Raw genomic sequence first — 24080 nt, forward strand, 5'->3', positions numbered from 1 at the left:
TACTTACTTTTGACAGTTCACTCTTCGGCCGCTCCCTTCTGCCGTGTTTTGCGGCAAAATTATCCACACCCACCGCCGCGCTATGAATTGTGGGATATATGGGACCACGAAGCATGCACCGGACCACGCTTGATATTTGGGGAAATCGACGGTGCATTTGGAGTATGCATTTGAAGTACACTTCGAATTGGGACAGCCGTCGTCGCGTGGCGGTGACGTAATCGCACTTAAAATGCGTACTTCAAGCGTGCAGACCCTGAATTGGGACACAGCCATTGGGTACCAGACCTCTAGGGTTCTCTTGGTATCTGACACTTGCAGTGGATCTTTTAGGGCCTGTGGGTGGGGCCTCCGTGAATCTGATCAGTGATATGAATTATGCTTAATTAGCTCAAGATATGGGTGGACTGCACACTTTAGACTCTTTGAGTTCAGGAAGCTGTTTCTGAGGCGCTTCATCAAAATTTAAATGAAAAAAAAGTCTTTTCACTTAATGCATAATAAAAATATAATATGTAGAATTTGGGAGTTTTGAGTGGAAAAGCAACTTTTTTTACAACAGTTCTCATTTTTTGAGATACACTAGTACACACATTTTTTGGGTGGTTGCAAATGTAAATTTCCAATAATGTTAGTAACAGTCAGTTAAATGGTAAATGGACTGACATGTATTAAGCACCTTTCTACTCAATCTGAGCACTCAAAGCTCTAATTTTCATCATTATAAAAATCAGGACCTAGGTAACCCTAGGTCCAGTTATCCTCATCACCTGTTTCCTGACAACACGCACAAAAGAGAATATTCTTGTGTGTAAATTTCAAGCTATTCTGTAATTGCTTGTCAGTATTGCTTCTCAGTTTGTTGCTCGTAAAAACCAAATTAGTGTCTGCATGTTGAGAACATGAGATTGGGAAAATGTAATTGCAGCACATCTTGTAATTGTCTCCCCCTGCGGATCAATATGTAGCCTCATTGGGCTCCTATTCAAGTGTCTCACTTGTCACTCAGACACTATTGGATTTTTTGTTTGTGTTCCTGTGAAAAGAACATTGTCTGGGCGCAGACACACTGAGACACATGGAGAAAATCAAATGTCACACACTGACGGTGTGATTTGTCTCTCTGAAGAACATGTTCTTCAATATTCTTAGAAAGCAGGTTCTAATTTTCAATTTAGGGCATAACATTTTTTTTAAAGAAAAATATTTTACTCAACATTAAACAACATCTCAGATTTATCCCTTTAAAAACAACTACACCCCTCATGTGTAAAAGATGACATAATTTGTTAAGACCAGTAGTGAGAAGATAAATACTTTTATCTGTTTATGGCATTGTAAGATACAAACTAACTGCTAGTCATTGTTATTTAGCAATAAGATTGGACAGCTGGATGTAGCCACCATAATGTCACCAACATGTTTATGAACTTCTGATTTATGATTCCAGTTTGGCCTTTTTTTCTCATTGCTATATTGTTTTTTTTCCAGCATGTATGATCATATTTTGCTAACTGTAATTACTGCTAGCATATAAAAAAGTAATAATAGAAATTCATTCATCACAAAAACTCACAAACTGGAGCACTGACTCTCTAAATAGTTGGTAGAAGAGTTGGTACAGTTAACGACACAGTAAGTTTGGATCGTTTCTACTTGTATCTCGTTTTGAATCACCCCGAATGTGCATATTGATTTGTCATATTGTTTTAAACCCTCATTTGTGTTTTACCCGTGCATTCTTTGCTGGTGTTTCTCAGGCTCTTCTTTTTTCTGACGGCATGCTGTATTTTTTGTTCACCCTCTGCAAGTGCATCAAAATAACTTTTGTTTTTCTCTATCTGGCATTTGGGTTCTCTTTTTGCTAAAAATATCAGAGCAGGTAATGTTATGTGCAAAATAATTGCATTACAAATGCTCCAAAAAGCACCAACAACACAAACATGGTTGACTGGTCTAGTTACGTGAATACAGTGAACTGTGGTGAAGCCTAGCAGGCAAACAGCGGCCTATTTGTCCGTACTCGTTTTTGGAGTGGGCATTTGAGCGACTGCAAATGAGACATGCAGTTGCAGCTAGAATGAAACAGCTAGTGTGTCTCTTGATTTTTATAGCTAAAAGCTAATCTGCTTACAAAATTGCTATGATTAGGGATGTTCCAATACCAGAAATTTAGCAGATGATACTAACGCACATAGAATCACATACTTACTTCTCTACACCCAATTTAATACCATGGTTTAAAAAAATACAAACAAACAACAAAAACAGAGTGATTATCCCATCTCTGACACAGTGATGGCAGACCAGTTATTTAAAATTTTACCATTATAGTTTGTTGACATGACACAGACTAAAATGTTAGGATGGTTGCAGAGTAGCCTTGTAACGTTACTATGAGGTATGATGATCATTACATAATGTTAGCCTAAGCTTTTGTATAACAGTAGCCATTGCGAAACATAGCTGATTTTGCAGTATGATAAATTGCACAGTAAGATAAGATAAGATAAGATAAGATAAGATAAGATAAGCTTTATTAGTCCCACACGTGGGAAATTTGTTTTGTCACAGCAGGAAGTGGACAGTGCAAAAGTTATGAGGCAAAAATTAGAATACAATAAGAATAAATACAGTACACAACTGTACAGAATAGAATAAAATAAAATACTATATACAGTAGAATAAAATAAAATAAATATACAATAAGATAAAAATAGAATACAAATACAAATACTATATACAACTGAGTAAAAATACAACGATGACAGAAAGGATTATTGCACTTAGTATTATTGCATATGTATGGATGTGTGTGCTTGATCAGTTAAAGTCTTTATTATGGAGTCTGACAGCAGTGGGGAGGAAAGACCTGCGAAATCTCTCCGTCCCACACCGTGGGTGCCGCAGTCTCCCACTGAAGGAGCTGCTCAGTGCTGTCACAGTCTGCTGCATGGGGTGGGAGATGTTGTCCATCAGGGATGACAGCTTAGCCGCCGTTCTCCTGTCACTCACCACCTCCACTGGGTCCAGAGGGCATCCTAGAACAGAGCTGGCCCTTCGGATCACCCTGTTCAGTCTCTTCCTGTCCCCAGCAGAGATGCTGCCGCCCCAGCAGACCACGCCATAAAAGATAGCAGAAGCCACAACAGAGTCATAGAATTTCTTCAGGAGTGGGCCCTCCACTCCAAACGGTATAAGAGTCAGGTATTTCCATACCTGACTCTTATACCTTTTTTTAATCAAGGAGTCAGGGTGGCGCCATCACAATAGCTGCACTTTTTTTTTAATATTTCCACGTGTAGGTTTTGCTGTGCCATTTGTACTTTTTCCTGTCCTTCTGCAAGTCCTTCTTCTTCTCCAGCGAGTAAGAGTTGACACAAACTGCAGTTGTCTTGGCCAATTCCAATTTCTGACTTATTTATCTATGTATGTCTGAATTTTGCAGATTATAATTTTTATTCTAAGAACTATAACTGAGAGCATATACATACAAGTAAAACAAAAAATGTTCTTCAATGCCTATTAGTATTATCATGATAAAAAAGTTACTAAACTAAATTTCTCACAAATTACAGCATGTTATAGGCTACACAGATAATTAACTGAAATGAGATTTTACCTTACTAAAAAAGCAGAGCTTGTGGTTACCTCTGAGCAATGAATAGCTTATCTTCAGCCACTTTGTCTTTGTTAGCGTCTTTAAAATGTCCACATTCAGCTGGGTCAAGGTGATTTAATGGGGTTCCCAGTCAAAATATCTTTGTGGAATGCCCCACCAAACTTGGATTTCACACTTGGAAAGTCAGAGCAGATTTACATACCACAAGTTAGCGATCCAAGATGCTGGCACTGGATGTAAAAAGTAGTAAAACTGTAAACTTTTAACCTGTACTGCAACTGTTGTGGGGTTTTTACTGACTTACTAAATAAGCCATCTCAGTGCACTGAGTACTTTCTATCAGTCTGTCCATGAATGTGTTTTTTAGCCGCTTTGCTAAGAACCGAAACAAAACAAATTTTCCCCAGCTTCTTCTGGATCGCACTAACTTAGGAGCAACATCACTCCAGAGTTCTGACATGTGAGTTCCAAGATATCTGGAACACAACACAAGTGTCTGAATAGGTTTGTTGTTCTGTACGAACTGTACGGTTTATCGTAGGATCTACTGTACAATATAAAGCGTCTGCTGTTGTGATTTGGCGCTATATAAATAAAATTGAATTGAATTGAATTGAACGTTTTCAGGGTGGCCCCCTTATGGTTTACTTTGGCAAACGTTGTGTCTTCACTCACTTTAAAGACCATCCACACTAATGATGCATCTCTTACACGAACACGAGGTATAGTTCTGAAAAAACAAAACAACTAGGTGCTGTCACATTTTTAGAATTTTGGTATACTAAGCATCAGTTCTAGTGACATCTCTAGTGTGAATCTTCTTATCTAACTGTCAGCTAGACAAGAAGACAGGCGATAGACTGAAAAGACAAAAAAAACAGTGCCATTTAGGAGTTGTTAGTTGATTCTGAGCTGAATGTCTGTCAGCTCTCATCTGGTGTAGTTGAGGGCTGTTAATGTGATTGGGACTATTAAAACTACGAAACACTGGGGGGGAAAACATGGCAAGAGCAATTAGAAGTGAAAAGACAAATGGCAGGTGGTAAGCCAGAGGTGGAATGAGGGAAAGTCAGATGATAGAAAACAGCAAGCAGCAGAAAAGAGATAAAAGCAGGAACAGGAAATGGCCAAAGGAGTGCAGTTTTGAAACATTCACTACAGTCACAATCACATGCTAGATGGACAAATATCCATTACTGCCACCCATTACTGATAAAAAGGATGTTATGTGTTGAAGATTACAGGTTTAGTGTAGGTAGAGCAGCTATTATGGCACAGGAATCGTATTAGTTCTCAGCCAGATTATTTAATTATTGGAATGAATTAAATAATCAGAGACAAGAAGCAGAAGCTGAAGCTGCCTGGTTTACATGGCCACACCTATTCCTGGTCATAACCCATATCCTGATTTTGTCATGTTTTGTCATGTCATGGAAAAATGATGTTAAATTAAACAGAGAGAAGCTCATGTCCACACTTAATAAACAGGGCATGACTGTGGCAAATCATAGGCAACCAGGCAGACTTTGTCTTTTGTAGGGTAGACCTGGGTTACAAATGGGCTTGCAGGTGAGCAATAGGTGGGCCCCTTATGAGAAAGCAGATTGGATATGTAGAAGGGTGTCACCTGACATTGAAGTGAGCTGCTCTGCAGGGATTGTGGCTGAGCTTAGTTGTGGCAGCTTTCTGCAGTACCTGGATTTTTGTTTTGAATGAGTGTGAATTGTACTGGGAACGTTTACTTTCAGAAACCGTGGGAGACAGGCTGATATCTTTATACACACACACACACACACACACACACACACACACACACACACACACACACACACACACACACACACACACACACACACACACACAGTATACAAATACGGTTTGCTCCTGCCAAGTGACCAAATCTTAACAATTACTGTTGTCAGGGAAACTGTGCCTGCCACTGTCTCTTTTTCCAGCACAGAGGGCAGAGGGATGAAAAGAAACGTGTGTGCTCCTCATAGCTGTGCAAAAAGCTTTGGAAACTTACTCCACTCTATCAAATAAGGTCCAACCCATAAACAAGTAGTCTCAAAACTTACGTTAGACTCTGTGTCCAATAAAAATATAATGTAACAGTTAGTTGTTTTCCCCCCCCCCTTTCAAATGTCTCAGAGACACCAAGCAATTAGGTCAACCAGAACCCTAAGGTGCTGTGGTGGAGAGGAGAAAGGCAGTGGTGGGAAATCAGGGGAGAAAAACATATACAGGGATTTTCTGGGAGACAAAAACAGGAGTACAGAGATGGGGAAAGGAATCCAACTGCACTGGAGCGCACAGCAGAGGAACCAATTCACACTGCATTATAGCTCTAAATTGCGCTGCCTTATGTTTGTTCACATGCTTTGTATACATACATATATATACATACATATATATATATATATATATATATATATATATATATATATATATATATATATATATATATATTAGTGCTGTCAATAGATTAAAAAAAATTAACTAACTAATCTCACAATTTTCTGTTATTAATTGCGATTAATCTCAATTACTTTATTAATAGCCTGGCTCCAATTAAATTTTTTTATTCTTTATATTTTAAGTAATTATCGTTGTTCACCGAAGTCCAGTGGTCTCCGGTGAGAGCGACATTCCTTACTTGCACAAGCTTGCTGGACTGCTGAGCCCTCTGGTCCCCATACAAAGTGTGCAGTCTCGACACAATGGTTCCTCTCGAGGGCAGATTGTAACACTCATCTCCTGATGCAGCACGAATGACTTCTCTCAGTCCATCATCTTCTACTATGCTAACTGGTCGGCAGTTTTTAGCTATCCAAACAACCAAGGAATTGGTTACCTTTTCTCTCACATTTTTTGTTATTCGTCCACAAGCACCATACTCCTGAAGCGTAGACTGGCGAGGTCCCGTAGAGGTGGATTCAGTTGGGTGTTTTGCTCTCAGGTGATACGCCAGTGATTAACTGCTTCTGTGGTACTTGAATTCAGCGTTGCAAATTGTGCATCTTACTCTCGTTTTGTCCAACAAGCCATCAGGCAACTTCTTAAAGAGAAACTTTCCACCCAAAAGTCCGCCCTCGTCCATGCTTGCGTGTGTTAGCTAGTGTTAGCTAGATAGTAGCATGGTGTCACTTCTTCTTCTTCTTCTAATCATTTCTGTCAGGCCAAACGCCAGCATAGCACACTGTTGCCCCCTCCTCCAGAGGTGCTCATGAATTTAAAGGTCTTAGATTACACGAAATTAATAAAAAACAAAATCAGCGTTAAATTTTTTTAATGCATTAAACATTTCGCGTTGATCTTAACAATTAACGCGATAATTTTGACAGCACTAATATATATATATATATATATATATATATATATATATATATATATATATATATATATGTATATATGTGTAAAAAAAAAAAACTAAAAAAAAACACCCAGCACGCCCCTGTGGGCAGTCTATCCTTCAAGCTCGGGTCCTCTACCAGAGGCCTGGGAGCTTGAGGGTCCTGCGCAGTATCTTAGCTGTTCCCAGGACTGCGCTCTTCTGGACAGAGATCTCCAATGTTGTTCCCGGGATCTGCTGGAGCCACTCGCCTAGCTTGGGAGTCACCGCACCTAGTGCTCCGATTACGACGGGGACCACCGTTAACTTCACCCTCCACATCCTCTCGAGCTCTTCTCTGAGCCCTTGGTATTTCTCCAGCTTCTCGTGTTCCTTCTTTCTGATGTTGCTGTCATTCGGAACCGCTACATCGATCACTACAGCCGTCTTCTTCTGTTTGTCTACCACCACTATGTCCGGTTGGTTAGCCACCACCATTTTGTCCGTCTGTATCTGGAAGTCCCACAGGATCTTAGCTCGGTCATTCTCCACCACCCTTGGGGGCGTCTCCCATTTTGACCTCAGAACTTCCAGGACATATTCGGCACAGATGTTTCTGTATACTATGCCGGCCACTTGGTTATGGCGTTCCACGTATGCCCTGCCTGCTAGCATCTTGCAGCCTGCTGTTATGTGCTGGATTGTCTCTGGGGCATCTTTACACAGCCTGGCACCTGGGGTCTTGCCTGGTGTGATGTCAGTGGCTTCTATCTCCTCCTTTGGCCAGCCTATTACCCCAGCAGGGTACCTGATCACGGGCAGGGCGTAGGTGTTGATGGCCCGGATCTTGTTCTTACCGTTCAGCTGACTGCTCAGGACTTGCCTGACCCTCTGCAGGTACTTGGTGGTTTCAGCTTTCCTAGCGGCCTCTTCATGGTTCCCATTCGCCTGCGGGATCCCCAGGTACTTGTAACTGTCCTCTATGTCTGCAATGTTGCCTTCTGGTAGTTCGATCCCCTCCGTTCTGACTACCTTCCCTCTCTTTGTTACCATCTGACTACACTTCTCCAGCCCGAACGACATTCCGATGTCATTGCTGTATATCCTGGTGGTGTGGATCAGTGAATTGATGTCTCGTTCACTCTTGGTATACAGCTTGATGTCATCCATCAAGCTGTATGGACAACTGCTCCATTCCGTAGTTGGTATCCGTAGCCAGTCTTGTCAATTATCTCACTGAGGGGGTTCAGGCCTATGCAGAACAGCAGTGGGGACAGAGCATCTCCTTGGTAGATCCCGCACTTGATGGTGACTTGTGCTATGGGCTTGGAGTTGGCCTCTAGTGTTGTACGCCACATCCCCATTGAGTTCCTGATGAAGGCTCTTAGGGTCCTGTTGATCTTGTACAATTCTAGGTATTCCAGTATCCAGCTGTGGGGCATTGAGTCATAGGCCTTCTTGTAATCAATCCAGGCAGTGCACAGGTTGGTCAGCCTGGTCTTGCAGTCTCGGCTGACTGTTCTGTCTACCAGTAGCTGGTGTTTTGCGCCTCTGGTATTCTTGCCCATCCCTTTCTGTGCCCCGCTCATGTATTGACCCATGTGCCTGTTCATCTTAGCCGCTATGATGCCTGACAGGAGCTTCCACGTGGTGCTGAGGCAGGTTATTGGTCGGTAGTTGGAGGGTACCGGTCCCTTCTGGGGGTCCTTGAGCATCAGGACTGTCCGGCCTTCGGTTAGCCATTCCGGGTGTCTCTTGTCAACTAGCAGCTGGTTCATATGTGCTGCCAGGCACTCGTAGAGTGCAGTCAGCTTCTTCAGCCAGTAGGCGTGAACCATGTCAGGGCCTGGTGCTGTCCAACTCTTCATACTGGAGACCCTTTCTTGGATATCTGCCACGGTGATGGTTACTGGACCCTGTTCGTGGAGGTCGCTGTGGTCTGCCCTCAGATCCACTAGCCACTGAGCATTACGTTATGGGTTGCGTCCTTCTCCCATATGCTCCCATATGCTCTTCCAGTATTGTTCTGCCTCCAGCCTTGGTGGTGCTGTTCTCATATTGTTCCCCTGCCACTGAGAGTACACCTTGGCTGGTTCTGTGGAGAACAGCTGGTTTATTCTCTTGCCTTCTATCTCTCTGGTGTACCTCCTCAAGCGGCTGGCCAAGGCTGTGAGCCGTTGCTTGGCAGTTTCCAAGGCCTCAGGTATGGACAGCTTCCTGTACTTCTTAGGCACCTTCCTCATCGTGCCTTTCTGCAACTCCGATAGTTGGCTAACCTCCCTCCGTGCTACCTTGATCTTAGCCTCTAGCCTCCTTCTCCATGGAGGGTACTGCCCCTTGTGGCTGTTCAACTTGTAGCCAAGCATCTCACTGATCACTGCTGCCGTATTGTAGATCAGCTTGTTAGTGTCGGTAATCGTGGCTGTAGGTATCGTCCGTAGTGCTACATTAACATCATCTAGCAGACCTTCTGAGGGTACTTCACGTAATCTTGGTAACCGGCTACGGGGGGTCCAAGTTTCAAGCTTGGCCATGATCCTATCTTTTAGGTCAGTTCCTCTCGCACTCAACGATCCTTCTCCTATCGCACTTGGGGCTTGGTACCCAATCTCGGGTGGGGGTGATGATATCTCCCCCCTGACCTGGCGTCCTGGCTCCCCCTTGCCATAGCATTTATGTTGTATCTCGTCAATCTCTAGCTGTGAGAGCAGTCCCTTCTTTCGAATGTTGGAACACTGAGATACTAGTTGTTTCACCGTCATTGTGGATGTTGGGTATCGAAGAATCCATAGGTCCCTCATCCTATTCCTGTAACCCCTTCCGCCAGGGTTACTTGCGTGGTTGCATTCCAACAACGCCCTGTTTTCGTCTCTTGCCCACCGATGCCTTCTTGTGTGTGTGTGTGTGTGTGTGTATATATATATATGTATATATATATATATATATATATATATATATTAGGGGTGCAACGATACAGAAAATTCACGGTTCGGTTTGGTTCGATACTTTGGTGTCACGGTTCGATATTTTTTCGATACAAAAAAAAATGTTCATGCCTTTTTAATTTGTCATTTGTTAAATTTTCACGGCACATTCCGCACCACATCTCTGCGTTCATCATTTGTTTGAAGCCAGCTCACCTCCTGCAACTACTTTTCCGAGAATACGCGCCTCTTTTGTGGTTCGGACTCCTTCTGACATTTCTTTGGAGGTAGAGGAACATCACAGTAATTTCTTAAAGGAGCTTGCTTCTTCGACATCTTTAAGAGTTCTAAACAAATGTCTGTCCTCCTCCTGAAAATCTTATGTACGCAAACACGCATTGCAACTTCTTATCTTGTGCATGTTTTTTATTTTGACAGCGATTCACTTGTCATGTTTGCATAGTAAGCTAACGATTGATAAGACGATGTCAGAGGAATTGGTGCGCAAATTATCATCACTCACCAATCAATGCTGTCGCTCTCTATACACAGTTCACGCGATTGCAAAGTGAAAGCAAAAAACAAGCGCAAATTCAAACGCGATTTCAATATGTCACATATTGACAGTGGCTCACCGATGCCAATGACATAATTACCCAGCTACATTACCGAAAGAATGCAAAAGCATTGACATATATTTTTCCTTCCTACGATAGGCCGACGGGCAGGGCAGAGATAGATTTTGGTAGCCCGACTGGAAAAATCGCTAGCCCGGGGACGTCGGGCTAGCGATTTTGCGAGCCCTGTATCTAATTGAGGAATCACTCATCTTTGGAAAAGAGAGTTTATTACAGAGAAATGTCTCTTTCCAAAAATAAAAGCTATACTATACGCTTCTTCTGGGCTATATTCTCAGCAGCATATTAAACATATCAGGTCCCCATAAGGAGAATCACGTGCTAACGGCTGTCTAAATGACTCGGGTAAAGTTTGTAGCACGCGTGCTTGTTGTTTTTGTCTGCTTCCACTTGTCTTTGCACTAGGATGATGTCGGTGTAAATGTGCAGTCATATTTGTTGTGTTCCCACTAGTGCTGTCAGCGTAAATCTCGTTGAAATGACGTTAATGCCATAACACGGCAAATCTCCGTTAACGAGCTACCGTGGATCGCCCCGTGCATGGGGCTGGACGGCCAACACGTTAACGAGCTAACTGCGCTAACACACTAGCTCCCACCCATGTAATTGACCATTGCGTGGCACATCCGACATACTGTTTTACTTTAGTCCATGACGCGCTTACCTTCAGGGTCATATGTCACATGAAAACCAAAATAGTTCCAAACGCCACATCTGAATGAGGGTGGGGGAGGTTCAATTTGCCATGTTGCAAGGAGAGCTTAACTTCTGTCTCGCTAGCTTGCCCTGCGCTCAGTGAATCTGCGTTCGACTACTCCGCCTAGGCTGCACTGTCGAGTGCAGATCCACTGAGCGCTCAACACAGACAGCATTGTCAGAAGGAAAGTTGATAAAATAAATTAAAAATTTTGTATTGTTCGATACATATGCGTACCGAACCGAAAGCACTGTATCGAACGGTTCAATATCGATACGAGTATCGTTGCACCCCTAATATACATATATATATTATATATATACTTGCCTCATTCACACAAGCACTCTTTTTTCTACGTAAGCACTTTCTATCTAACACTCACAGTCAGAGCAACTTGACGAAGGATATTTGGTATGCAGACTGGAGCAGACTTGGATCGAATTGGAAATTAAGACCCCCCCCCCCCCACCCCTTCCACCTTCTATTTGGAAGATCACCTACCTTCCAATTAGTAGGTGACCTGCTCTACCTCCTGAGCTACAGTCACCCCAAAGCTGAAGTGTTCTTGCACCCTCTTTCCAGTGTCCTCAAAATCATTCACCCTTCTCAATCACAAAGGATGTTCCAGCACCTAAAAACACCTCAAAGAGGCAAGGACAGGTGAGATAAGTGTGTCTGGAAGAGCTAAGAGCGAGGGAAGCATCCCTCAAAAGGACAGGATCTCTTAAGACTAATACTATAGAAGCAAGGATTTCTCATTTTCTCTCCTGTGTTCTTCAGTCTTGTTCATGGATGTCTCCTGCACATTTTCACTAAGACAGAAAGAAGAGATGAGATGGCAGGAAGCGAGGAGGCAAGTTAACATAATTAAATGCACCCAGGTGTCCCAGGGAGCGATCCATAATATAATACTTCTACTTATACTACTCCTCCTCTCTTGTCTGGTCCCTCGTTAAATACATCTGCACAAAGGATGAGAAGCACCGCTGAACTGACACCAGCTGTTCCTCAGATGTCAGGAAGATTGCACTTCAAGGCAACTACATCTGTTTGATAAATATCAAGCTCGTCTTATATTGCTCATTACCAGCTATATGTGGCCATAAGTGAAGGTGGTAATGTCCATTGACCTGTAAATCCGCAGTTTCAGCCGTCACTTTCAGCTTTACACCGGAACAGCTGCACCATTCATCCTCTGCATCTAGAAATTCAGAACCAGAGACCAAGTTTTATTCAGAAACATTGTTAGCTTATCTCCATAAAAATGCCATTGTACATTGATTTAAGGTCAAAATTCGTCTTTCTTTAAAATGTAGAAAGCAGTTCAGATTTTAGCTTAATTTTTTGTGAGCTTCTAATATTTTTATTGTATTATTATTTGCCACCACCAACATAATTTCCAGACCTGACTTCTGACCTTTTGAATGTAAAACATAACAAACTACTGCAGTAAGTATTGCAAAAAGACAGAAATTCAGAAACATTTTCTATCTGTATAAACAGACAGAAAGAGCAAATGCATGAAGCAGTAGTGAAGAAAAAAAGTAATTGTATGATTGGTTTTGATTTCTGACTGAGATTCTTGGATGGTTTCTATTTTATTTTCTTTCTTTTTCTTGCCTCCCTGGCTTTTTGGTCCATGAAGTAGCTCGGCCTGAGTGTGTTCATTTTCTTTATTGTTGTTGGGGGAATGGAAGTAAACATAAGGGGAAAACTCAGCCGGCATCCTTTTGAAGTGATGATCACTTTTTGATCTATTAGTTGCGTTTGTACCATGTTTTTTAATTGAAGAAAAGGGGGGATAAAAAGTGAAGCCTTGATTTGGATAAATAAGCTTTCTGATCAAAGGACTAGTCCAACGGGAAGCTACTTTTGCAGCGATTGCTGTAGGCATAAACAAGAGATGCAGACAGATGCTCTTTGTTTTCCAAGACAGAGAGTGACCTTTTGAGCCGAGTGTAGGTTAATAGCATCAATTTAATGGAGATTTGTGAGCCTCCTCCTGGTCAAGTCTAATGCTTTCTGCAAAGCCTGACAGGCTGAGCGCTTTTGTACATAGAGAGGAGGCTGACGCTGGGTAATGCAAAATAAACTCTGTTTAAACTAATGTAAACCTTTCCAGATCAAATAGGGCTTAGTCAGATTTGGCAGGAAAGAATATAGGGGTGAAGATGGCGAGGCCAGAAGGGAATTTAGGGCGAAAGCCAGGAAAACATTTGCACAGATGTGGGTACCTGCTGACAGTAGAGACATTTTGCTCTGTGCTGTTTTCTATTACAAGTTACCCCCTGCTTCTCTGCTCCTCATTTATCAGTGTCTGCTGATGAACATGCATTGAATATAACATGCAGTATGTAGGCTTTTGTGTGATTTTTGGCATGCTCATTTTTGTTTTATTAAAGAGTGCCTGTTTTTCTCTTTAACATTTTTTTCTGTTAGACTCCAGTAGCTTTGCACAGTTCAACAAAGTTCTCAGCTCATCCTCAAGAATAAAACACGCTATTACCTTTAAGCCTTACTTTGTTCCAAATTGGCTGCCCCTCACAATCAAAAGCCGGTCATCCGCCATTTGTTCACTGCCACTTCCTTTAGTCTCTTCCAGTTAAAAGGGAGTTCTTCCCCCACACTGTCACCAACTACTTGCTCATAGGCGATTCTTCATCTTTTTATTCACAGTGCCATGGTGGATTGACATCTGAAAGTACTTTTCCACACTGCCAGTTAGGGCTGGGCCATATTATACCGTTCACGGTAATACCGGTATAATGTTAAGCAACGATAGGAAAATGAAATATCGCGATAGAATATGAGTAAAACGCGCATGCGCAGTGCCTTTGTTTTCATACACACATGGCCGATTGTTGAGTGAAACAGATGAACCAGAATTGGTTTGTAAAAATGGTGCAACTTCAGTGATGTGGAACTGGTTTGGTGTTTGTCCGTCAGATACACGACAAAGCACATTTTTTTGCAGAACATGCAAGCGGCCGTCGTTATTGTCGTATTTGTCGGACTAAGATGCTCTTAAATCTGGGAGTAATCTGGGTCCTAAACTCCGTATGCTTCAGGTCAAACAAACACTGCAGCATCACTGAGAGTTAAAAACTGTCTAAATTCTTTCATCTTTAATAAAACGATCAGCATTGCTGCTTTACCAGGTGTAACTATGAAGTTTAACTTCCAGGCATCCATGAAAACAAAAGTTATTACATTTAACGGAGTTAGAAGCTAGCAGGAAGCTAGCGGAAGTTAGCTCGCTAGTTTCGCTAGTTACCTAAGCATGATATTGCATGTTCTGACTGAGAGATTTCTGAAAAAATTCAAACGTACAGCTCTGCTATCACTTCCAACATAAATGAAGACAGGAAACTAAACAGCAGTGACGTTTGTAGGGTTACGGAAGTTGGGCTAGCTGGTATATAATGATGTGCTACGTGATCGCTAGCGACACAGCTATGTTAGCATAACATAAACAGTGAAGCTGGAGGACGAACACTAACACTTTTCCACTTATAAAAGTTAACGTTAAGGTTCCTGATAGTTAGAGACAAATGCAGTCGCATGGCAGGATGTTGTAAACGGACCAAACTTCAGTCAGGAGAACAACTGAGATAATCCATCCACAATACGAGGTTAGTCATTAATATACTGCAACAACATGGGAATAGAGCAGCTGCCAGATAATTCAAAATTAATGAATCAATGGTACAGAAGTGGAGGAAGCAAGAAGAATGAGTTTAATAAAGTTTGATTTATCTGACTGCTTTGTTTCGCTTAATGTGCCTTATAATCCCGTGCACCTTATGGTCCGAAAAATACGTACTGCACACTGCAGTTTAATGTTGCAAAGCACCTCTTTTTAACTTCAGTGGATATTATACATGGTTATGCTCAGGATGTGTCAGCCCATTTCTACTGGAAATGCCTTTTGGTTAAACTTTCAGCAAGGAATTTGCATTTGCACTGTTACATTTTTATAAAGCTTTAATGTACATAAAAACCAGCTTCTTCTTTAAGTGAAAATAAATGGAAGGTTGTCTTTTTGCGCTAGTAATGTTGTGGAGTTGTATTTTGTCTCGCATCAATTATATCGTCAGTTATATCGTTATCGCAAATTTTCAAATATATATTGTGATAAATATTTTTGGCCATATCGCCCTGCTGTACTGCCAGTAATGCATCCCCAAACCATGGCAGAGCCTCCACCACCTCGCTCCAGACTCTGATGTCCACATTGACAATGATTTGAAGCAACATTTTCAAATTTGAATTGACTCTCAGTCTAGCTGTTTAATTTGGTGTACCTTTTCTCCCAGTTTCCCCTTCTAAAGAACAGCTTCTTAACAATATTCTGTGTGTTTAGCAGCCCTGTAGATCAGCGCTTCAGAGCCATATGCTGCCCTCTAATTCTCTGCATGTGTGTGTGTTCATGCCTAGATTCATTTAGTAGTCTTATTGAATTAAAGTATAACTAGGAGTGCCAGAGGTCAGTGTATGAAAAGCTGTTTTTCTTCAGTATACTCTGCGGTTGCTAAACCAATGAGTACTCAGTGCTTTTTTTGTTAGCTCTTCCTCCCCACATGATCAGCAGGTTGGCTGGTTTGTGATTCCCCAACAGCCCCCACCCATCCTTCCCCCTCCATTTTTCCCAGAGCTCTCTCAGTTCATTTGAAAAGCAAATGTTATGTAATTGTATTTAAGAGTTGCATGCCTACCTAAAAGCTAATCAGTGTAAATGCACAACGGAAAACAATTAAAGTGGGAATAGCTGTTGATGGTATAACAATGTCCTAACTAGCATTAGGATTTTTGGAAGCCCTTTTTGTCATTAATTTTAAAAGACCTTTAAAATCCCTGTGTGCCTTTTGCTATTGCTTTTTTTACAAGTACAGAAAGCACATATATTGCTTGAATCCTTATGTTTAAGTCCTGTTGGTGTCTCTGTCCTTCTGCAGGTTTGAGTGCTGCAAAGCTGTTGAAAGCCAGTGGGCTCGATCCTGTAGTGTTGGAAGCCAGAGACCGGGTTGGTGGTCGTACCTTCACTGTGCAGGTAAAGCAAAGAGTGTCAATACTACTGTAGGAGCGGCTCATAAAAGAGACAATCAGTAACAGTAATATAAATACTTTCCAGCCTTTTTAATTTTACAACCAAGATAGTGTATCTATTGCTTTTAATGGGCATACAGAAAAAAAATGACATTTACATTCAAGTCATTTATGAGCGTAGAAGTGCAAGCATAGATCAGTTAGCCTTTTCAGAAATATCTGTGACATTTCTTTCTTTTTTGTCATGATCTAATTGCGAGTATGTGTCTTTTAGAATAAGGAGGCAAAGTGGGTTGATCTAGGCGGTGCCTACATTGGACCGACACAGAACCGCATCCTCCGTCTGGCCAAAGAGTATGGCATAAAGACCTACAAAGTCAACGAGCAGGAGAACTTGGTGCATTATGTTAATGTGAGTGTCTTTTTTTTATTGCAGATAATTTTCTACTCCAAGCTTTCTTGGTTTATGTCATCTCTGTGTACTCAATGACAGATGTTTACTCATGACATGTTCCAGATGTATTCTTCACTTTAAGTGATGGAGTAAATGATGACAGTTTTCAGAAGATGATGCACCATATCTTGAGTCTGACCCATTATCCAATAGAAAGGAAATCCAAGTCTCTGCTACTTTTCTGGCATCACGCAGTAGGCATGGCAACAAGGATCTTTATCAACATTTTTCAATTGCCACTTTCTGCCGCTGGCACTTTTCCTGTCAGCTTGACTTTTTTATATTTACTGACCAAAGTTGCAACGTTAATACATTGCATGAGCTAACAGAGCTAGCCTCTTTGCCATCAGCAGTAGAGTTTGAAGCATTTTTTGGGAATCTTTTTGTTTGCACTAACAACGAAGTAATAACTTGTCACGTTATCATCATTGTTAACTTTAGTTCACTTGACTGTAATCAAAAAAATTAGCCACCCCCCCCACACACGGTCAGACAGAACATATAGCAGTGGAGGAGCTTGTTAATGATCTCAAGACTGGGACCAGTTACCAAGAACACCAATGGTAACACACTGGTTATAACACCAGACCTCAGTCCTGTAGAAAATGTGCTGTAGGCGGCTTTAAAACCTAAAGCATTTAGAGATTTTCTGTAAAGAGGGCCAAAACCCTCCTGAGATGTGTGCAAACCTAATGACCAACTACAAGGAATATCTTTTTTTTTACTCTTAGTTGTTTGGGGGAAAAAAATGAAATATGTGGAGCAGAGCCATCTGGCTAACAGGAAGAGCTACGTGAGGATGCCCTTCATGGACTATAACTCCACATTCAACTCTATAATCCCAGACATCCTTATCGCCAAACCGACCTCCTTCAGATGCCCCTTTCCCTCTTATTCCTAGGTTAAAGCTCGGTAAACACCCTGGTAAAGAAGACCCAACAGCGGCTGCACTTCCTCCATGTCCTGAGGAAGAAAAACCTAGACTAGAAGCTACTGCTGGGCTTCTACTGCTCCTCAGTGGAGAGCATGCTCTGTGTACACAGGGCCCACAACTGAGATCAGAAAGGCTGTGCAGAGGGTAATTAATACTGCCAAAAAAAGGCTGTCCTCTGCCACACCTGGAGGCCATCGCCAGATTCTCCTGTCTCAGACAAACCAGGGCCATCACAGGTGACCCTGCCCACCTCCTGTTTGACTCGCCAAACTCACTAACAGCTTCTTCCCCTGGGCCATTTGGACTATTAACAAACAATACGCCACAAAAAACTCCACTCCTGCCCACCCAGCCACTAATCTGAGCCATGGTCTGAGTAACCCTCATCACTCAGGCCACTCACACACAGACTTTCCAACTTTTGCTCTAATGTATGTCTTTTGTCTCTTGTTTGTATATATTAGTCTTGATTTTATATATTTCTCATGTTTGTTATTTATTCCTGCTGTCTTACTATTTAAATTTTATTCCTGCAAAATTGGCATGGGGCACCCACAATTTTGTTGTACATGTACAAATACAATACGGGACTTTTCTATTCTATTCTGGCTGCATTTTCAGCCCTAAAGTTTGCCGTTTAAATCACTATTGCCCATATATCTCCCCTATATTGCTTTCCAGATTACTTAAAGAAGACTGAGGTACTGTGAAAAAGAAAACCAAATGTTCCTGTGGTTTCCTATATGTCTACAGAACAGCCACCACTCCTCCCTTCTTTAGCATTAGTGACTGGAGATGTTAATCTTTGCCAGAGGGATTTTAGTAATGCAGTTTCTCTTTTCTGAGTGGTTGAAAGGCAAACAAAGAGGAAAGGAAGAAAGAGACACTCAGGCTATATTTCTTTGTTCTTGTTATTCTGTGCTCAATATCTCATTAGTGAGGCTGCACCACTGTCCTTAACAGAGTTGTGTTCTTCTACCTGATTTAATTTTCCATTGCTACTATGTCCCCTGGTGAAACTACCCCTATTGTAAATCACTGGGCTGAGTAACGTGGCTGGGAGCTTTCTCTGTGTGTGTGGATGGAGAGTGCCTATGTTGGCTATCTTCAGTCACTGAATTATAACTTCAAAGCCAGTCCAATCCGGTCGTTAAGTCTGACGTCACTAGCCGTGTCTGGGTCTAAACTCCGCTGCAGGTCCATATATCAAACGATCACTATGGCATTACTGAGAGTTGAAAAACTGTCTAAAGTCTTTCATCTTTAATAAAATGATCAGCGTTCTGCTCTACCAGGTGTAACAATTGAGTTTAACATCCAGGCATCCATGAAAACGGAATTTATGACATTTAACTGAGTTAGAAGTTAGCAGGAAGTTAGCTCGCTAGCTTCTATCTAAATACAATATAGCATGTCCTGACTGCGGGGTTTTGGAAACAAATTAAAACGTACAATTCTGTTATCACTTCCAACACAAATGAAGACAGAAAACTAAACTACTGAAGTTTGGCTAGCTGTAGCTAATGATGTGCTACGTGACCGCTAGCGACACAGCTATGTTAGCATAATATAAACAAGCTAACTTTTTTTCCACTCGATAAAAGTTAACGTGAGTGTTCTCGGTGATCAGGAACAAATGTAATCGCATGGCAGGATGCTGTAAAAGGACCAAACTTCAGCCAGGAGAACAACTGAGATAATCCATCCACAATACGAGGTTAGTCATTCATATACTGCTGCATGGGCTGGGCTGTAGTTACATCCTAAGGTTTTAAAAACTGAGCTTAAATAAATGATTAGCGGTAATAAAAGCCGAGGGAGGTCAACAGTGATCAGTGACTGTTTTAGGAGCTTTTTTTGTCATGAACCGAAGTTCCGAGCGCAGGCAGGACCCAGTAGCAGAACACACACACTAGGGTAGGAGCGAATAAAGAAAGTAATTTTTATTGCAACTAAAGGTGTCCCGTGAGGGTAGCCTGAAAAACAACGTATGGAACCAGAAGAAACCGAGGGACCGCGCAGGGAACGCCGAGAGCGGGGCTGTGAGAGGCTGTAAAACAAAAAGAGAGACAGATTACTGGGGTGCGGAAAAAAGGCAGCATACGAGGGAAGGTGGAGTGTGCGTCTCACGATGAAAACAAAAACACGCCGAGTTGTGATCTGGGTACACAGGGAAAAAACAGTGTTAGGTCCGATGGAGAGTTTGTCATAAGAGTTCTTTTCCCGCAGGCGTACGTTACCGCTGAGAGGCGACTACGGACTGGCGTGGAGCAGCAGGTAGGGCAGGATTAAATAGTCCACCTGGTGATCGCCTGGGATGGGATGCAGGTGTGGGGTTAGCAGCCACGCTCGTGGGCGTGGACATCCCAGCAGCACCCCGGACGCCGGGCCGCGGACCATGACATTTTTGAGATTAAATAGAAGAAAATACATAACATTAAACATGTTAACAACACAAAAGCCATATTAAACGCAGACTACTTTAGGCCTGGAAGTAGGATTCGTCACGTCATCACTTAACGACCGGGTGGATTATTATTACTTCTGCCCTCTAGGTGTGTGCACAACAAAATGCACATATGAAACACTACAATATATCCCCCCCTCCACCAACACACACACACACACACACACACACACACACACACACGCACATACACACACTAAAACATATGGTATTAACAGATTATCAGATTAACAGATACCGTGACCATGTATAGTACATAACACTCCACATAGATTTCTTTACTTTTCTGCACTCATTCCTGGCCGAAGAATTGTAAAATATTATTATTTCTATTATATTAGTAAAAAATATTTAGTGATAGCTGACGGTGACGAGTGTTCGATGGTTCTTTCTGTTTTTTTAAAAGAACCATTACTTTAGCAAAAGAGACAATAAACCACTATGAAAACACCTCATTACATGTATAACTGCATTGATGATTGAAATTGTGGATAAATCATCAAAAGCAAATAAATAAGTAAAGTAAAAGTAATTATTCTACAGAAAAATGTTCCTTGTCAGTGTTTTATGGACCACAACTAATAGTGGAAATGTTTAAGGCTAAGGTAATTTCAAACTCATTTAAAGCTTTTACTCTGTTTAATCTACAGTAATGCATGTCATTCTACAAAACCACAGAAACATAGGCCTACATTTGATCTTTTAAAAAGAAAGAGGAGCTAGCTACCTTTAGCAGCAGTTTGCCTCGCATGCTGGTCTCCCACTAGTCTTCCACCAAATACCAGACATTTATCTACATTACACACAGGAAACGTGCTACATTTTCCAATGCAAGCCGTTTCCAAGGCAAACAGAGCTTCCAGCGACAGGCTGGAATGACAGAATGCTGTTTGAGATGAAAGGAGAGAGATTGCTTTCACCTTGGCACGTTTTAATTGATGCCAGTTTTTAGATTTGACTTGGAAAGCACTGCTTCCCTCGCTTTTCCAATTCTAGCCTTAAAGTGAATTTTATGGTATGCCACATATGCCATGCTTCCTTCCTCTAACCGAGAGAGATTGTTGCTACACTATGCATAGCTCACTGAAGGTGCAGATTTAAACACCATGGAGTAGGTGTTCATTTGCAGGATTAGAGTACACTGGAGTGGCAGCTGATGATATTGCTCTAGTATTTATTTGTCAGAAAGTTATTTTTAAAGGAGCACGTTATTTAGCATTTAGTAAACCTGTGTTCTTTCAAACTTGCACAGCTGCTGCTAAAAAATACAGTCTGTGCAGAATAATACTCTAGATAAGGGGTCGGCAACCCTAGGCAGGGTTAACTGATGGCACGGCCATAGCTGGACTGGCCATCTTGCATACTGTAATGGGCATTTGCTCGGTGGCCCGATGATTTTTTATTTTTTTGTAACGGTATAAACAATGAAAGGTGTTGGATTGGCCAGATGCTGGCCGGTGTGTAAAAATAGCTCAGTTGTTTGGTGGTGGCATCGTGGAGCTTCCACAGATTCAGTAAAATTAACAAGTGGTGGAGGCTGCACGTGGATGAGGGAGATCGGAGGCAGGACGAGGAGAGACCCAAGGCGGCCGCCGGTCCGAGCGTCAGGTGAACTGAACTTCAGGTAAGAAGTTATGACCTGCAGTCTATCTGGGTCAGATATAAACCAAGTTTAGGTGGAGTTTATTTTCATTATGCTCACTTTTTACAGTCAGTTACAATAACTCGTACTGCGTACTAGCTAGCATGATGGAGTTTCTATACAGCTGGGTCGGTGCTATGATGTTACTGATAGTGAACTTTATTTTATTCATAAGGTTAATTAGTAGAGTTGCCAACCGTCCCGTACAAACGGAATCGTCCCGCATTCAGAAATATTATTACGAGTTTCGTGTTGAGCTGCCCGATGCGCCGCCCGGCGTAGGAGGAACTAAGTCTAAGTCTAAGTTGAGCTGAGAAGGAACACAGTTTGTCCTGTACTTCAGCTAGAATGAAAAAAGACACAAAGGTGGAGTTATTCTGTGTCTTTGCTGCACAGCTGCCTCTTCTTCTCTCATTCTCTCCCCCTCTCTCTCCTGTTGCTACTTCAATCATGAAACTGATCAATGATCAGCTGATCGGCTTTTCTCTCTTGTTTATCGCCTACTTTGCGCCAGAAAGAGGAAACCGTCGGATGTCGCGCTAAACAGCACGTTTAAGCTTCATCAGCTGTTGTTAGAATTTATTTAATATTAATTTTTAGTATCAGCTGATGTTTGCTGGAGCCACAGCTGTAAAGCTGCTGGTCATGATGTCGATTTGTATATGTGGTGAGAGGGAAACATGAAGATGAAACCAGGAGATGTCCTTACTGAATCATCAGAGCTGAACAGGTGATGGAGAAACAGGTTTACCTTTTAGGTGACATGAATGAGTTGAAGGGAAGTTATGAACTGTTTCTGAGAGACAAATAACACCAGGATCCTTTTCTAAGTAGCTGACAGCTGGTAACTGTGCAGGGGCGGGTCTAGCAAAGTTTTGCCAGGGGGGCAGGTAGGGCATTAACAGGGAAAGGGGGGCACAAAGAAATACTTTTCTTTGTTCTTCTCATTTAAAATGTCTGGCTGTTATTAAATAATTATCTGAAGCTTACAACCAAAGTTTTTATCTGATGTAAAATGTATAGAAATCATACATATACCAACAAGATTTTACATCACTGTCACAACAGCGTTTGTTTTCATTCAAAGGCTTTATGACTTTAATACCTTTTTTTGTCCCAGTCCAGCCCTGGGCACGACACGCAGTAAATTAATCTGAGAAGGTGCATCAAAAAATAAATGGCCGCGCCAGCGGTGCACATAGCAAATCAGCTTGCATAGACACATTAGTTGTGCTGCTTCTTAATGACGGTATCTTAACTAACAACCCCAAGTACTAGATTCAACTTGTAATTGGCTAAAAATAACTTAGCCTACTGGTGAGAGGGACGTTGTTAGCTTTCCACATTCCGACACTTCAAAAGCTTCAGGAGCTGTCCGCTCAGCACAGCATCAGCACCACGGAGATACATGGATACATCCGTAGACTCGAGACACAATGCACTTTTGGGCCTTTCAGGTGTATGGACCAATGTTTTATTTTCTGATCAAACCAGAAAGCTTTAATGAGCAGCTAGATTTGTCTCGCATTAACTGGCTGAGTTAATGCCAGTTAATGCAACATCGAAGCAGCTGGAATCCACAGCTGTGCATTTTCACCTGCTGGACATCACTACCTGACAAGTTTAACTGTCTTCAGAACATTGCAGAGGCCTTATTGACAGTATTTGGCTCTACATATCTGTGTGAGCAGATTTTCTCTCACATGAGTGTCCTCAGGTAGCCGTCTGAATGCTGGACACTCGGAGACCTGTGTCTCTGAGTGGGAGACCAGAGATCACATTAACATGTGTGTCTCTGTATTAACAAACATGCCATATTGGGTTAGTTTATTTTTCCTTATCATTCTTGTGAGGCACGGTGGTTAGCACTGTTGCCGCACAGCAAGAAGGTCCTGAGTTCAATTCCACCATCAGGCCGGGGTCTTTCTGTGTGGAGTTTGCATGTTCTCCCCGTGTTCGCGTGGGTTCTCTCCGGGTACTCCGGCTTCCTCCCACCGTCCAAAGACATGCAGCTTATTGGGATAGGTTAACTGGATAATCCAAATTGCCACTAGGTGTGAATGTGCGAGTGAATGTGAGTGTGAATGGTTGTCTGTCCCTGTGTGTTAGCCCTGCGACAGATGGCGACCTGTCCAGGGTGTACCCCGCCTTTCGCCCTATGACAGCTGGGATAGGCTCCAGCGCCCCCCGCGACCCTGAAAAGGATAAGCGGAAGCGAATGGATGGATGGATGGATTCTTGTGAGGAGACCATAAATAGCATTTGTATTTTCTGTTGTACAGTTCATTTGGTGTTATGGATAAAAAGTGTCTTTTTTTTGTTTCA

The 24080-nt window shown here is 42.1% G+C and overlaps 1 protein-coding gene across 1 annotated transcript in view; it reads left to right on the top strand.

Moving 5' to 3' along the window:
• Positions 1–24080, top strand: part of LOC113007389 (amine oxidase [flavin-containing]-like) — a 58057-nt gene that overhangs the window by 17414 nt on the left and 16563 nt on the right. The window contains exons 3-4 of the mRNA XM_026143897.1: positions 16168–16262; positions 16533–16670. Of these exons, the coding sequence (XP_025999682.1) occupies positions 16168–16262; positions 16533–16670 (233 nt within the window). The remainder of the gene's footprint in view (positions 1–16167; positions 16263–16532; positions 16671–24080) is intronic.

Source organism: Astatotilapia calliptera, chromosome 16 (genome assembly GCF_900246225.1).
Source record: "Astatotilapia calliptera chromosome 16, fAstCal1.2, whole genome shotgun sequence".
In the NCBI taxonomy this organism is placed as follows: domain Eukaryota; kingdom Metazoa; phylum Chordata; class Actinopteri; order Cichliformes; family Cichlidae; genus Astatotilapia; species Astatotilapia calliptera.